The sequence below is a fragment of the Aegilops tauschii genome, chromosome 4 (assembly GCF_002575655.3).
Source record: "Aegilops tauschii subsp. strangulata cultivar AL8/78 chromosome 4, Aet v6.0, whole genome shotgun sequence".
Classification (NCBI taxonomy): Eukaryota; Viridiplantae; Streptophyta; class Magnoliopsida; order Poales; family Poaceae; genus Aegilops; species Aegilops tauschii.
Genome location: NC_053038.3, coordinates 101666995 through 101683054, shown reverse-complemented (window position 1 = coordinate 101683054; position 16060 = coordinate 101666995). Strand labels below are relative to the sequence as shown.

General features: G+C 43.3%; 1 protein-coding gene across 1 annotated transcript; it reads left to right on the top strand.

Moving 5' to 3' along the window:
* Positions 1 to 11848: 11848 nt before the first annotated feature.
* Positions 11849 to 14460, top strand: LOC109762994 (uncharacterized). Its single transcript, XM_020321868.4, has 4 exons — positions 11849 to 12190; positions 12379 to 12535; positions 13308 to 13386; positions 13948 to 14460. The coding sequence occupies exons 1-4, from the start codon at positions 11965 to 11967 to the stop codon at positions 14086 to 14088; spliced, it is 603 nt and encodes a 200-aa protein (XP_020177457.1). The 5' UTR covers positions 11849 to 11964; the 3' UTR covers positions 14089 to 14460.
* The last annotated feature ends 1600 nt before the right edge of the window (positions 14461 to 16060 follow it).

Sequence of the window (16060 nt, the reverse complement as noted above, 5' to 3'; positions counted from 1 at the left end):
CTTCTTTTGCTTGTTGGGAGCTTTCCCGTGTAAATAGTTTTTCTCATTCTTGTTTTACCTTTTTTAGAAAAACAAAACTCCAAAAACATTTCAATGTGTTTCTTTGAAATTATTTTCTTTTCTTTGTGGGTCAGGAGGAGAAGACCACGATGAAAATGTTGAGTGGATCTCATATGCATTATTGTTGATCTAACAAAGAGCCCATATTACCTTGTTTCTCCTTTGAATAAATGTTTGCAGATTCCACCTTAGTCCAATGCACGTGTAGTATTATGTTTATCCACACCGTTCGGTCGTGCAAGTGAAAGGCAATAATGACAATATAAGATGAAATGATTGAGATGAGGAAAAGCTGGTATGAACTCGACCTATCTTGTTTTTGTAAATATGATTAGTTCATCGTTCTTGATTCAGCCCATTATGAATTAAACATGTTTGCAATGACAATTAGAGATTATAGTTACTCATGCCATGCTTAATTAGCTAGGGGTTTATAATGGTTTACCTTACGTGCCAACATGCTTTTAAAATGGTTGCGATGTAGTATGATAGGATGGTATCCTCCTTTGAAGATTTAAGTGGCTTGACTTGGCACATGTTCACGCATGTAGTTGAAACAAAATCAACAAAGCCTCCACGATATTTATGTTCATGGTGATTTATATCCTACTCATGCTTGCACTCAATGTTGGTTAATCTCAATGCATGTTTATGACTGTTGTCGCTCTCTAGTTGGTCGCTCCCCAGTCTTTTTCTAGCCTTCACTTGTACTAAGCGGGAATACTTTTTGTGCATCAACTTCCATAAACCCAAAGTTGTTCCATATGAGTCCACCATACATACCTGTATGCGGTATTTATCTGCCGTTCCAAGTAAATTTGCATGTTCCAAACTCTTAACCTTCAAATGATAATCTGTTTTGTATGCCCGAATCGCTCATGTGGCGACTGGGGGCTGTCAGTATCTTCCATGCTAGGCGGGTTATTCTCACGATGAGTGGACTCCGCTCATCATTCACGAGAAAATGGCTGGTAACCAGGATGCCCAGTCCCATGCTCAAATCAAATCAAAATATAATTGCAAACAAAACTCCCCCAGGACTGTTGTTAGTTAGACGGTACTCGTTGTTTCGAACCAGCCGTAGAATGTGCTTGTTGGTGGTGGGGGAGTATAAACTTTACCATTATGTTTGGGAACCGCCTATAATGTATCTAGTATGGAAGATACCGAGATGTCTTGGTTGTTATGTTGAAAATGAAAGCATACCACTCAAAATATTATTTATCTCTATTTCAAAAACTGGAGCTCTGGCACCTCTGCAAATCCCTGCTTCCCTCTGCGAAAGGCCTATCTATTTACTTTTATTGCTGATTCGTCATCCTTTGATAAAAAGCACCAGTTAGAGAGCACCACTGTCATTTGTATGCGTTGTTATTAATTGATATTGAGTATGACTATGACTGGATCTCTTTTACCACGAATTACAATGTCTAGTCAGTCCTTGATCTTCAGGGGTGCTTTGCATTTTTGTTTTGCGGTCTCAGAAAGGGCTAGCGAGATACTATCTTGTTATATCATATCATGATTGTTTTGAAAAAGTGTTGTCATCCGAGATTCATTATTATTGCTCGCTAGTTGATTATGCCATTGATATGAGTAAATGTGAGACCTAAATGTTATTGTGAATATGGTTAGTTCATAATCTTTGCTGAAAACTTGAATGCTGGCTTTACATATTTGCAACAACAAGATCAAATAGAGTTTGTAAAAGTTTTTCTTTATCACTTTCAGTTTGTCAACTGAATTTCTTGAGGACAAGCAATGGGTTAAGCTTGGGGGAGTTGATACGTCTCCATCGTATCTACTTTTCCCAACTCTTTTGTCCTTGTTTTGGACTCTAATTTGAATGGAACTAACCCGGACTAACGCTGTTTTCAGCAGAATTGCCATGGTGTTATTTTTGTGCAGAAATAAAAGTTCTCGGAATGACCTGAAACTTCATGGAGAATATTTTTGGAATAAATAAAAAATATTGGCGAAAGAATCAACCGAGGGGGACCCACCACCAGTCCACAAGGGTGGGGGAGCGCCCTACCCCCTGGGCATGCCCCCTGGCTTGTGGGTCCCATGAAGCTCCACCGACCTCAACTCCAACTCCATATATTCACGTATGGGGAGAAAAAAACCAGAGAGAAGGATTCATCACGTTTTATGGTACGGAGCCGCCGCCACCTCCCGTTCTTCATCGGGAGGGCAGATCTGGAGTCCGTTTTGGGCTCCGGAGAGGGGAAATCGTCTCCATCATCATCAACCATCCTCCATCACCAATTTCATGATGCTCACCGCCGTGCATAAGTAATCCCATCATAGGCTTGTTGGACGGTGATGGGTTGGATGAGATTTATCATGTAATCAAGTTAGTTTTGTTAGGGCTTGATCCCTAGTATCCACTATGTTCTGAGATTGATGCTGCTATGACTTTGCTATGCTTAATGCTTGTCACTAGGGCCCGAGTGCCATGATTTCAGATATGAACTTATTATGTTTTCATGAATATACTTGTGTTCTTGATCCTATCTTGCAAGTAGTAGTCACCTACTATGTGTTATGATCCGGCAACCCCGGAGTGACAATAGGCGGGACACTTCCCGGTGATGACCGTAGTTTGAGGAGTTCATGTATTCACTAAGTGCTAATGCTTTGGTCCAGTTCTCTATTAAAAGGAGGCCTTAATATCCCTTAGTTTCCAATAGGACCCCGCTTCCACGAGAGGGTAGGACAAAACATGTCATGCAAGTTCTTTTCCATAAGCACGTATGACTATATTCAGAATACATGCCTACATTATATTGATGAATTGGAGCTAGTTCTGTGTCACCCTATGTTATAACTGTTGTATGATGAATGCCATCCGACATAGTTATCCATCATTGATCCATTGCCTATGAGTTTGTTTCATATTAATCTTTGCTAAGTTACTTTTTCGTTGCTACTGTTACGACTGCTACAAAACTGCTACTGTTACTTTTGCCACCGTTACCGTTACTTCCATGCTACTTTGCTACTAAATACTTTGCTGCAGATATTAAGTCTTTCAGGTGTGGTTGAATTGACAACTCAGCTGCTAATACTTGAGAATATTCTTTGGCTCCCCTTGTGTCGAATCAATAAAATTGGGTTGAATACTCTACCCTCGAAAACTGTTGCGATCCCCTATACTTGTGGGTTATTAGGGTAAATATTGGGTTGTCTCCCAACAAGCATTTTTCTTTAATAGCTTTTTAGCTAGGTCATGGTGATTTCAATGATGCTCACATAAAAGAGAAGAATTGAAACATAATGGGAGCATCATGAAGCATATGACTAGAACATTTAAGCCTAACCCACTTCCTATGCATAGGGGTTTTGTGAGCAAACAATTTATGGGAACAAGAATCAACTAGCATAGGAAGGCAAAACAAGCATGACTTCAAACCTTTCAACACACAGAGAGGAAACTTGATATTATTGCAATATGTAAAAGCATATGTTCCTCTCTCATAATAATTTTCAGCAGCATCATGAATGAATTCAACAATATAGCTATCACATAAAGCATTCTTTTCATGATCCACAAGCATAGAAATTTTATTACTCTCCACGTAAGCAAATTTATTCGCTTTTCATGATCCCCCGGGTCTATTCTTTATCATATTTGCTTTGAGATCTATTTTTATTTGCTTTTATTTTCTGATCTATTAATCCAAAACCCAAAAATACCTTGCTGCAATTTTTTTGTTATTTACATTATCTCGCGTTCCCATGAGATCTATTTATCCAATCTACTACAATTTTATCTATCTTGTACCCGCGAGGGATTGACAACCCCTCTTACGCGTCGGGTTGCAAGTATTAGTTCTTTGTGTGCAGGTAACGTTTACATAGTGTTGTGTGGTTCTCCTACTGGTTCGATAACCTTGTTCTCATCACTAAGGGAAATACATACCATAGTTGTGCAGCAGCATCCCTTCCTCTTTGGGGAAATACCACGTAGTTCAAGCCGCATCAAAAGGAATTTCTTGCGCCGTTGCCGGGGAGACATCATCAACATCTATCAGGTTCCTAATCACAAATCTCATTTCCTTGCAATTTACATTATTTTCCATTTGCCTCTCGTTTTCATCTCCCCCACTTCACAAAAGAATTTCGTTTTATTTGCCCTCTTTTCCGTTCGCCGTTTTCTCGCCGGATTTGTTTATGTGTCACTATGTCTGGTACTACTACTCCTCCTTTATCACCAGATTTTGAAGTTTTATACTTCAAGCAGAGACAAGGAGAAAATCTGAAAGATGCTTGGTATAGATTAATGGAATCTTATCGCATTAGCAATCTTAAAGGAGATGCAAGGATTTTGCTTTGAATTTTTTATATAGGATTAGCTTTGCATCATAGACAACTTTTGGATTTTGCTGCTAAAGGGAATTTTATTGAACTTGATGCTAATACTGCTTTTGAGATCTTAGAGGGGATCTTGGGAATCCCACCAACCAAGAAGGGGATTTCTTTTACTCAAGAAGGGGTTCAAATTTTAGACAAGTTGAGTGATTTGCATAAACATATGGCCGAGTTGCAAAAATATAATGTACCTCTTAAACATATTAGCGGAAACCTCAATCGCATGAATACTTTGATTACTCTTTGCAATAAAACTTGGGATATTTTAGATCTCAAAATGGTTTCTTTTCCTGAGAATTTAGGGAAGCGTAAGGAGCCTTCCGGGTTTGAGAAAGCCCTTGTGGAAGTTGCCAAAACACAAATGATAATACCTAGATCTATGCATTATGCCTAGCTAGGGGCATAAAACGATAGCGCTTGTTGGGAGGCAACCCAATGAATAAAATTTATTTTTGTCTTTTTCTTTCTATTCTTGAGTGTTTGCACAATTATGCTACTATTACGATTGTGTTTTTTATATTTTAATTAGTGTTTGTGCCAAGCAAAGCCTTTGGGATCATGTCGGGTGATAGTTGATTTGATCTTGTTGAAAAACAGAAACTTTGTATGCCAGTCATAGAATTATTAAAAATCACGGAAGCGGGATAAAATTCTGAATTTTTTACACAAGATAGATATACAAATATCTTACGTTTTCCTAATGTTTTAGAATTTTTGGAGTTACATAAGTATTCGAAGTTTCCAGATTGCTACCGACTGTTCTGTTTTTTGACAGATTCTGTTTTCTTTGCGGTGTGTGCTTATTTTGATGAATCTATGGTTTGTATTGGAGGGTATAAGCCATGGTAAAGTTGGAATACAGTAGATATAATGCAAAAATATAATATGAATGGGTTTGCAACAGTACTTAGAGTAGTGATTTGCTTTGTTATACTAACGGATCTCATGATGGTTTTGTTGAGTTTTGTGTGATTAAAGTTTTCAAGTTTTGAGTAAGATCACGATGGATGAAGGAATAAGGAGCAAGAAGAACCTAAGCTTGGGGATGCCCCATGGCATCGCAAGTTATTATCCAAAGAGGAACAAGCAACTAAGCTTGGGGATGCCCCCGAGTGGCATCCCCTCTTTCTTCTAACGACCATCGGTATTTTACTTGGAGCTATATTTTTATTCGTCACATATCATGAGTTTTGCTTGGAGCATCTTGTATTATACGAGTCTTTGCTTGTTTTGCTTTTTAGTTTGTGTCATCTATCCTTGCTGGACACACCTATTTGAGAGAGCGAAAATTATACTATGATTTGTTAGAATTTCTCTTTATGCTTCACTTAAATTTTTTTGAGCTATGGAATTGCTCTAGTGCTTCACTTATATCTTTTTGAGCACGGTGTGCTCTAATATTTTTTGAAGAAATGCTCTCAAGCTTCACTTAGATTTATTTGAGAGTTAGGATTTTTTTAAAGAAATTCTCTCATGCTTCACTTAAATTATTTTGAGAGAAGAAACTTTGTATGCTCATGTTCTTCACTTAGATTTGTTTGAGCTATCAAAAGCAACATATGAAATTAGTCCCAAAGTGATATATATTAAAGAGGGATATAATAAAAACTTTCATGAAGATCATTGGACAAAATAAACTTGATTCTTTGTAATAGTTTTGCGATATGATGATAGTGATATGTGAGTCATGTAGATGAGTAATTATACTTTAGTAAGAATATTGATGTTAAGGTTTGTGATTCCCTATGCAAGCACGAAAGTCAATAGTTATGCAATGAAATTACATCCTACTTGTGGTGCATTATTCGGTGTTAGTTATGCTTAATGCTCATTTATGAGATTTTTCGTTTCTTGGTTGGATGCTTCTCAATCTTTTGCTAGCCTTCACTTGTACTAAGTGGGATTACTACTTGTGCATCCAAAATCCTTAAACCCAGTTTTTGCCATATGAGTCCACTATACCTACCTATATGCGGTATTTCGGTGCCGTACTAAGCAAATTTGTATGTGCCATCTCTAATCTTCAAAATAAATTTCCTTTTGTGTGTGCTCGTACCGCTCATGAAACGGTAGGGGGTGTCTGATATTTTTCCATGCTAGATGTGTTATTCTGAAGATGAGTGTTTATTCACTTGTCATTGCACGAGAGTACGGCAAAGGTATTAGGGATGCCTAGTCCCGAAATGAAAAATGAATTTACTTTATGTTGTCAAATAATAAATTCCTTGGAAAGTGTTGGTATGGACGGTACCCGTGGATTCGGTTAGCCGTGGAATGTGAAAGTATGGTGGAAAAAGGAATAAACTTTATTTTTTGTTTGGGAACCGCCTATGATATACTATCTAGCATGGAAAGTATTGGGAACTACTCGATCGTTTTCGTTGACATGAAAGGCATGCCACCCAAAATGTTTTATCTCTATCTTTTTCCGCTTTGAGCTCTGGCACCTCTACAAATCCCTACTTCCCTCTACGAAGGGCCTTTCTATTTACTATATGCAATTTTTTTATTTGAGTCTCCATCTTCTCTTATAAAGCACCAACTAAGAGGCACTATGATCATACTTGAGCATTGGGTGTAGCTAATATGTGAGTGTGTTTCATTAATGGATCGATGATTGAGCATAATGGGCTAGGGATAACTTGCTTTAGTGTTTATATTTTGAAATACATCACTACAAAAAGATACACTTCTGTGATGATACGTGTTTGTCACAGTAGGTCACGTTTTTTGTCATGCATGTACATCCATGACGATTTTATGACAGAATCAAGATAGTCATACCTGTGATGTCGTAGAAGTGTTCCATGACATTACCAAAATTATCATCACGGAAGTGTCCACTTCCATGACGATAAATCGCGCGTCATAGAAGTGCTTTCGTCAAGGGTGACCGACACATGGCATCCATCGTAACGGGTTGCCGTTAAGCTATCGGGTTCCGATTTGGATCCGATAACCCGTTAAGTGCCCGGACCAATGGGGATTTTCCACGTGTAAAATTATCATTGGCTGGAGGAAACACGTGTCAGCTCACTGTTGGGACAGATGTCATCCACTCATTGGACAAAATGTGCCAATGATACGTCGACACGTGGCATGGCCCAACAGAGGCCCATTCCTGTGAAAAGACTGGCCCGTTCGACTTGGTCAAAAGATAGCGGGCCGGCCCACGGAAAGCCTGTTCGCACATAGCCCATTTACAGCCCACTAACCCAGGGCCCGTTACGGCCTGTCTGAATTAGGCCCAGTAGCGTCATCTGGGCCGTCCAATATGATTCCAGCCCGTTGTAACTTCCGGCCCATGTATGGCCCATGACGTCTTTCGGTCCATGTGAGGCACTTTGTAACTCTTGGCCCATTAACGGCCCCTGGTGAAACTGGCCCGTAATGAACAGTATATAGCTTTATACCCATTAACGGCCCATTATTCTATTGGGCCGTTTCAAGCCCATGTTATCTTTCGGCCTTCTCAGGGCCCATTTATTCTTGGGCTCATTTCCAGCATTCGGTTACTTACGGCCTGTTACTGGCCTTTTCTGCTTGTGGGCCAAATTCAGCATGTGGTTACAGTCGGCCCGTTTGTGGCCCGTTAATCCGTTGGGCCATTTTCATAGCATCATCAAATACGGCCGATTAATGACGGCCTGTTATGGTCGGCCCATGAACGGACGATTCCAACTCTAGCCTGTTTAAGGCCCATAATGCGGTCTGTTATTGGCCCATGTTTGGCCAATCAATCATACGCCCCGTAGAAGGCCCATTGATGCTACTCCCCGTAGAAGGCCCATTGTTTCTACGGCCCGTAGGGGGCCCAGAGTCACTACAGTAAATATGTAGCCCATGGTTATTGTGGCCTAGTTTTAAAAATAGGTTATTGCGGCCACTAGCAAACCGCGGGAAAAGAACTGCACTGACCACAAGCAAACAAATATACAAGACAACAAGGAAATAAATAAGCAAGCAACTTACGCTAGGCTATCACGACTATTACACATATTACATCCACTGGGCATCAAAGTTCGCCACCAGTGCAAATATAGGGAACAAAGCAGCATATCACATACACTGGTTGTCAAAGTTGGTGACCAGTGCAAATAAACGTCGTAGCAAAACAAGTCCAGAATTGAAGCCACTTCAGAAGAGCTCAAGAAACAATATCCTGGGTACTCATAATGCTGGCAAGATGCTTAGCAAGCTTATTAACTTTCTCTTGTTTGGCGCTTAAATCCTCCAGCGCTTGCTGTTGCACAAGAAAGTATGCATCTGAATTCTGCAGGGACTTCCTCAGTCCTTCGGCTTCTTGCCGCAGCACAGCTGACTGATGCCTTTCAGCTTGTGGCCGAGATTGAAGAAGCCGAAGTGATTCAGGCAGCGAGTTCGAAGAGCTTGTGCCAGCGGTACTGGCTAGTAACTCGAACACTACATCAACGCAAGACTGTAGGGTTTTCTCACTGTCTACAAGATCGTTTTTATCACCTTTCTTGGAGACCAACAGGGTTGTCTCACTATCTTGAACCTTATCTGCATTACTTTCTCTACCATTGCATAGTGGGGTGCTCTTCTCCAATATTCTGTTCGCATACTACAAGAGAAACAAGCAGACACATCACAGGCTTAGCATGTAGTATACGAAACTCATTTTGGTAAACTGGTTCAGTAGTAAGGTGGACAGGATAACAACATGAAACAAATATATATCTATGTACTATGGTCACTGTATTGTCCATATCATTCTAGTTTATGTTGCCAAATCAAGATAGAGACACAGTTCAACTCATATATTTTTAAGACACAGCAGTATAGACAAAATATAAGTGTGAGAAACTATAGTGCATTGGCAACACTTGTAATGTGCATCACATGAGAACATAACTATTTGTACAACTGAAACTGAAATCAACATAGAGCAGGAAGTTAAAACAACAATCCAGTTCAAATGGCCAAAGAAAGAACCCTAGATCGAAAGTTCCGCCGCCATAAGCCTCCGTAGCCACGAAACCAATCGAGAGCCCGTTTCGGCACCCTGCTGGAGGGGGAAACCATCACCGGAGGCCATCTTCATCATCCCGACGGTCTCCATGATGAGGAGGGAGTAGTTTACCCTTAGGGCTGAGGGTATGTACTAGTAGCTATGTGTCTGATCTCTCTCGCTCTCTCTCTCTCTCGTGTTCTTGATTTGGCACGATCTTGATGTACCGTGAGCTTTGTTACTATAGTTGGATCATATGGTGTTTCTCCCCCTCTACCTTCTTGTGATGAATTGAGTCTTGCTCTTTGAGGTTTCGTTATGTTGGATTGAGTATTGGATTTGAGAACACTTGATGTATGTCTTGCGATGGGATATCTGTGGTGACAATTGGATGTTCTATTCATTCACTTGATGTATGTTTTGGCACTCAACTCATGGATTCCCGAGGTGACATTGGGGTAATCTATGCATAGGGGTTGATGCACGTTTTCGTCCTACGTTCTCCGATAGAAACTTTGGAGGGATTCTTTGTTGCACGTTGAGGGATTGTTATATGATCCAATTATGTTATCATTGTTGAGAGACTTTGCAATAGTGAAAGTATGAACCCTAGGCCTTGTTTTCAAGCATGGCAATACCGTTTTTGCTCACTTTCCTGACTAGCTACCTTGCTGTTTTTATATTTCCAGATTACAAAAACCTATATCTACCATCCATATTACACTTGCATCACCATCTCTTCACCGAACTAGTGCACCTGTACAATTTACCATTGTATTGGGTGTGTTGGGGACACAAGAAACTCTTTTGTTATTTGGTTGCAGGGTTGTTTGAGAGAGACCATTTTCATCCTACGCCTCCCATGGATTGATAAACCTTAGGTTATCCACTTGAGGGAAATTTGGTACTGTCCTACAAAACTATGCACTTGGAGGCCCAACAACGTCTACAAGGATAAAGTTGCATAGTAGACATCAATACCTTGTCGCCATTGAGCATCTCTGGTTACCTCTACTACTCCTCTTTATATTCACACTGTTTCAATCATGTGATTTGTCTCGATGCATGTTTAGTTTCCATTCGACAGTTTGTATTCGCTCACTGTACTCTGTTTATAGTCGCTCCACTGCTGGGTTACGAGAGTTTTGATTTTCCGAAGAAAATTTAAAACTCCCATTCACCCCCCTCTGGTAGACATATTTCGTTCCTACAACTTCTATCCTTTCCGGGACTTCCAACTTCCTCGAGGATAGGACCGCATATTGGGCATTTCAGAGTAGCAGCGGCCCGAGGAGGGGTCGTCACCGGTGAAGGAAGAATGACCTCCTCACGGTCTTCGAACAGTGGCGTGAGGTATTGGAGTCCAACCGCACAGGCAGCAGCAGCGGCTGTCCTCTTCTCCACCGGAGATGGGCCGTGACGCAGCGGCCCGTTGGACACCATGGGCAGAGTGGGGGAGGCCTGGTAGGCGATGCCAGAGGCAGTGACAACATCAGGGGGGCAGAGCTCGAGCAACACCTGGCTTGGCTTTGCGTGCACCAGCTTGGCCGGTCGGGCTTCATTCTTCTTGGACCGTGGCGATGGGGGGATGACTGTTGTTGCCGACAGAGGAGCCGAGGTTGGTGGTGTCAACAACTCCTGAGAACAGCGGCGAGCAACGCGCGGCGAGGGGTGTCAGGTCGGGTTTCGGCCACGCCCAACAGCTAGTGGAGGAGCCTACAGGGGCAACATCTCCAGGGCGCGGTCCTCGATCAAGCTCGAGGAGCCGGAGCCGAGTAGCACAACAGGCGCGGCCTCGACAGGAGGCAAAGACTCACCGGTCTCCATCATTGTGCCTTTTGTCTTGATAGTCGTCGCGGTCGTGCGTGTGGTTGTCGACGGGGTGGGAGATGCGCTCCCTGAGGTTGCGCGCGAGCCGCTCGCCGTCGGCGATGTCCTTCACCCATTGTACCCCTTGGACACAATCCGAGGCCCTTACGTTGGATCCTCTTGAATTGCCAGGTGAATGATCCCCGGAGCTCCAGCCCGTGCGGCCCAAAGGCCGGCTGGTCGCCAGCGCGAGCCGGCAGAGTCATCCAGTTGACGCGCGCTACGTTGGTCGGTGACGCCATTCACGCCCGTACCCAGCACCTCGCAGTTCGTATTGAGCTTCAACGCAGGCTCGATGTAGTCTATCGAGCAGCCGGGGCCAATGGCCCGCGCCACGGCCTCATAAATGGAATGTCCCGCAAGGTATTTAGGGTTTTTTAAGTTTGATCAGCAAAGTGAGACACCGATTCATGCTCATGGTCAGTTCACGGTAGTACTACCTCCTATTTATTCATAATAAACCACTGTTTAAAACTACTGATAGCTATTTTGAATTGGAAGAAGTAGATATTTAGAAAGACTGTACATGATTCTTTTTTTTTTCTTCTCTTGAATATTCGTGGGTTCACCGGTTTTGTTCTCCAATCTTCGGTAGCAAGGCTCTCGTCTCTTCTTCTTCCCGCTCTGCTGCTCCGCCCGCTCAGCTACAAACCCCACCCCCAAATCCAACCCAATCCCGCGCGAATGCGATGGAATCCTCTACCACCAACACGACCACGCCACCGGCGGCAGCCGCCAGCAAGCGGAGGCGGAAGGCGGCGCTGCCCCTAGGGGATCTGACCAACCTCCTCCCGAGCACCCCAGCCCCGAGAAACCCTAGCGCCAAGCGGCCCCTCCGGCCGCCGCGCTCCGACGCCTCCGCGTGCACCTCCTCCGCGTCGGCCACGCCCGTCTCCAAGGCCTCTTCCGCCGCCGGTGAGTTCACTTCCCCCATCTCGGCTCAATCCTTAGTTAACTAGCAGCAGCATCTTAGCTAGGCGCGCCGATTTCCTTCACCATTATCACACCGCAACGCCTTCTCCGTTCGATTGTTGAGTTGCTGTGGATTATTTGCTTCTCCTTGCGTGGCACCAATTTGAGTTTCTGACTCTGGATCTTTGCAGCTGTTGAGGAGCCGGGTTTGGTGAAATCGCCCATCTCGACGATTTACACGAGTCGAGCGACTCGGGGGAGGAGAAATCCCACCAGTGTCAAGGCGCCTTTTCCTACTGGAGCAGCAGCAAGTTGCCCCCCTCTTGGAAAAGCTACAAGGGCCAGCAGGTGAGCAAGTTGATATGTGCCTCGGGCAATTTAGTCCCCTTTCGTTCAGAACGGGCTTGCATTTCATTACTTCGGTTCAGAGTTCAGACCCTGCAGCTCTACACCTGCTTTTGTGCTATCCATTGTGTGATTTTACTTATGATAAGCTTCTGCCGTGAGATAGTTCATTTCGATTGCTGTATTTAGTTTGTCTTGAAACCAGACCAAGTACAACAAAGTTTTAATTAATGCAGATTTTTATCAGTAGGTGAGAATAAATTTTCATCGCAATGGAATAAGGTGCAACAACGCACCGACCAGGCAACCATAATAATTGATGACAAGGTCCATCTGATTTTTCACAGTGCTATTTCTGTTGTATACCTGCAGCCCATTCATTTTGTTGCATAATCTTGTTAAGCCCGCAATAGTTCTGTTCGAAACACAATATGAACAATTAGAGTTCAAGTTCTAACTGGTCTAGACTGTCAGAATACCTGTATGCTTATTGTATTTTGATGGTTTTGTCAGTCTGGCTATCTATTTGTTAACTGCTTGTATTCTTGTCGTTAAGTGCTTTGGATACTGGTAGCTTGTACAGTGTCTCTTGGTTTTCAAGAGAATGAAGTTATCAAATCATATACTATGTCATTAGTAATAGGGGTAACTGGATAAGTAAATGTTCCCAGATGTCCAGATATCTGCAAGTTCCGAATGCAAAGTCTGAATATTGGCATAGCTAATGCTTGCAATGTGAGCGTATTTAGTTAACTCAATTGCACCTCCCTTTCAGTTACTCAACTAAGAAAGCCCCAGCAGCTCAGGATCCTCGTCCTATTTCATCCTCAGCTCCTTGTCATCAAGCTAAAAAGGTAAGCAGCAGTGAACTTTGAGCCAGTTTCCAAGAATTTTTCCTTGACCGCCATGCTCTCTTTGACTGATCTTTATGATACAAATATTAATTATGCTTGCTGTTTGTAGCTCATGGTTTTGCCCAAACTTTGTCATTCAGTAATATGTGACAAGTAAATGGTAATAAGGCACATATTGATTTTCTGTTTCATGCTCCTTTTCATGTGTATCTCCCATGTGGCATTTATTCAACACTGTATATGAAAATATGCTTATTTGAGTAAATGTTGACACCTCATCTGTATGCTGTAGAGTAAGTACCGGCACCATAGTGTCGAGTATCACACAAACTTAAGGCAGTTCAAGGAATATGTATGTTTGGTCCATCTGGATATCCGCCGGTATTGTTTTTATTCTGAATGTAAAGGACTTAAGTAGTACATGCGCTAGTCGAAACAGCAGGTGCTTAAGTCTGGTGTATAAACAGCCTTCCACAGAATCAACCTTAGGAGCAAAACTGAGAATGTTGGGACCCTAGCAACAGTGTTTTCACCTTGCTGATTGCTTGAATTTCTGAACAGAAGAAGAGGCACTTGGGGGTGGAGAACTCATCTTCTGGCAGACCCAAGTTACCAGATGATTTCGTCGAGAAGCAGAGAGCATACTTCCAGGAGATCGACGCCTTTGAACTGCCAGTGGAAGAGGCCTCAGAAACTGACTGACCTGCATAAAAAAAATCAAGCCTATCCGTTGATCATGTGCGATACAGCTGTACAAAAATGTACTCGCTTGGGTTACTTTTATGGGATAACTGCGAGTTATGAAGTAGGAACAGACAGTCCTTGTAACATAGGTGGTGTGCTTTAGTGACAACTGATGCTCAGTTTCGTGTGTTTGTAGTTGTTGTAGTGCGGTAGTATAAGATGTTGTGGAGTCAAGTGATGGCTAGTATATGGTTGTGTTAGGACATGTCCTTGCAAGATTTTGTGTTTGTTGAGGGAGCCATGTCCTTGCAAGTTTGTTTCTCCAATGTATGTACATTGAGCTAAGATGATGTAACGAATGAAGTTATCCAGCAGTTATATCTTCAAATAGCTTCAGCCATCTCCCGATGACTACTCAGGTTAGTGAAGATGTGGTATGATAAGTTGATAACATAGAGCAGAAGGAACGAAGAGTGTTGTAATTTCTGCTGTACGTTCCCCTGAACACTTAGGTCTTAAAAGTGCGTCAATTTTGCTGAAAGGTGAGCCACTTTGGTCTGCCCTCGTTCTACATGATCGCTTGGCAAAGAATTAATTATTAAAGCATATTTTGACTGGTTAACACAGGACGAAGTAGTGTGTGCGCGCCGTTTAGATGTTTTTCCATTGCCTCGTAAAGTTCCCTTTTCCCGTTTGCCCGTAATAAAAACGAGGCCTGCTCCAGGTAGTAAGCCAGTAATGTATGAAGTTTAAAGCACCTCCTAGTCATGCCCAACTGCTACGTCTAAATCGGCAGTTTCTGAAGAGCTAGGCTCGGCCGAAGGAGGGCAAGAGAACACAGTGCTGAGCTCGTGCGATCACGGAGATGCCGCGAGCTTGCGCGTCCCCGGAAAATTGGAGGGAGGATTTCAGCTCACCTCTCGCCGATTCGGTCGCCCCTATTACCCCCCTCCTTTGACCGCCTAAAGTCCCGCCAAACCTCCCACCCCCATCTCATTCGAGCTTTCCCGCCGACGCGCATCGGCTCCGATGAGCAGGTAAGCGGCGCTCCTTCACCAGCGGGTGGTCCACGGCGGCGGCAACTCCTGTCCTGAACTTCTCCGGCCGTTCTCGCGCCCCCCTCGAGTTGCAGCCATGGCCTCTGTGAGTTCAATCACCCTCTTCTCTCTGTTCGTTGTAGCTATATCTGAGAGCATGCGGTCGTAGGGTTTGATGTGCAAAGTATGTGGTAGGGTTTGATCTGTGAGCAGATGGTAGATTGTGATGTTGTGGTAGCTATGGTGGATTTGTAGCATGCTAGAGTAGTATGATAGTGATGAACACAATGGATTCATAGCTAGTTGGCTAGTTGTGATGTATGCTCCTCCTTTCATAGATCGTCCGACACTATGTGTGCTATGCTTACTGTCAGTGTGTGCTACGATTATAGGACATGACGCAGACGCAAAGATCTTAGTCATGCCCTTGTCCTGTCCAACAGCCAGTTCGCTGCGTCCTATGTCGAGGACTCCCAGCCCCCCTCGATGAGCAGATGCCTGCTGATTCAGAGGTGTTCGAGGTATCAGCTGGTAGTTCTCTTTTTGTGCCAGTTGTGCTCGCTGAGCCAACTGCTGCTGGTGGTGGTGCAGGTACACTGATGGCTGCCGCAAATGCAAAGAAGGATGGTAGGGGGAACAACATGAAGTCGCAACCCTTCATGTCCACGTTTGTGTCGCACAAGATGTGTGAGATCATCTCTAGTGGGTTTATGACTGAAAAGGACTAAAAGGAGGTGCACTTGAACAACGTTGCAAAGCAAGTGTTCGAGTTCTGTAGCCAGGAGGTGACCGCCACCCAGGTGTACAATCACCTCAGGAAGTGGAGAACTTGATGGATCCAAGTGTCCAAACTCGGAGACCTTAGCGTCGCCTCATGGGATCAGAACACTTGCTCGATCATTCTGGCTGCATAGCACTACACCGGCCATGTCGCGGTTAGCTCACTGCCCCCT

Bases quoted from the DNA above. Each gene is read 5' to 3' on its own strand.
- LOC109762994 (XM_020321868.4), top strand. From the start codon at position 11,965: ATGGAATCCTCTACCACCAACACGACCACGCCACCGGCGGCAGCCGCC. The intron at 12,191-12,378 runs GTGAGTTCACTT...GGATCTTTGCAG, and splicing joins CAAGGCCTCTTCCGCCGCCG to CTGTTGAGGAGCCGGGTTTG. The intron at 12,536-13,307 runs GTGAGCAAGTTG...CCTCCCTTTCAG, and splicing joins AAAGCTACAAGGGCCAGCAG to TTACTCAACTAAGAAAGCCC.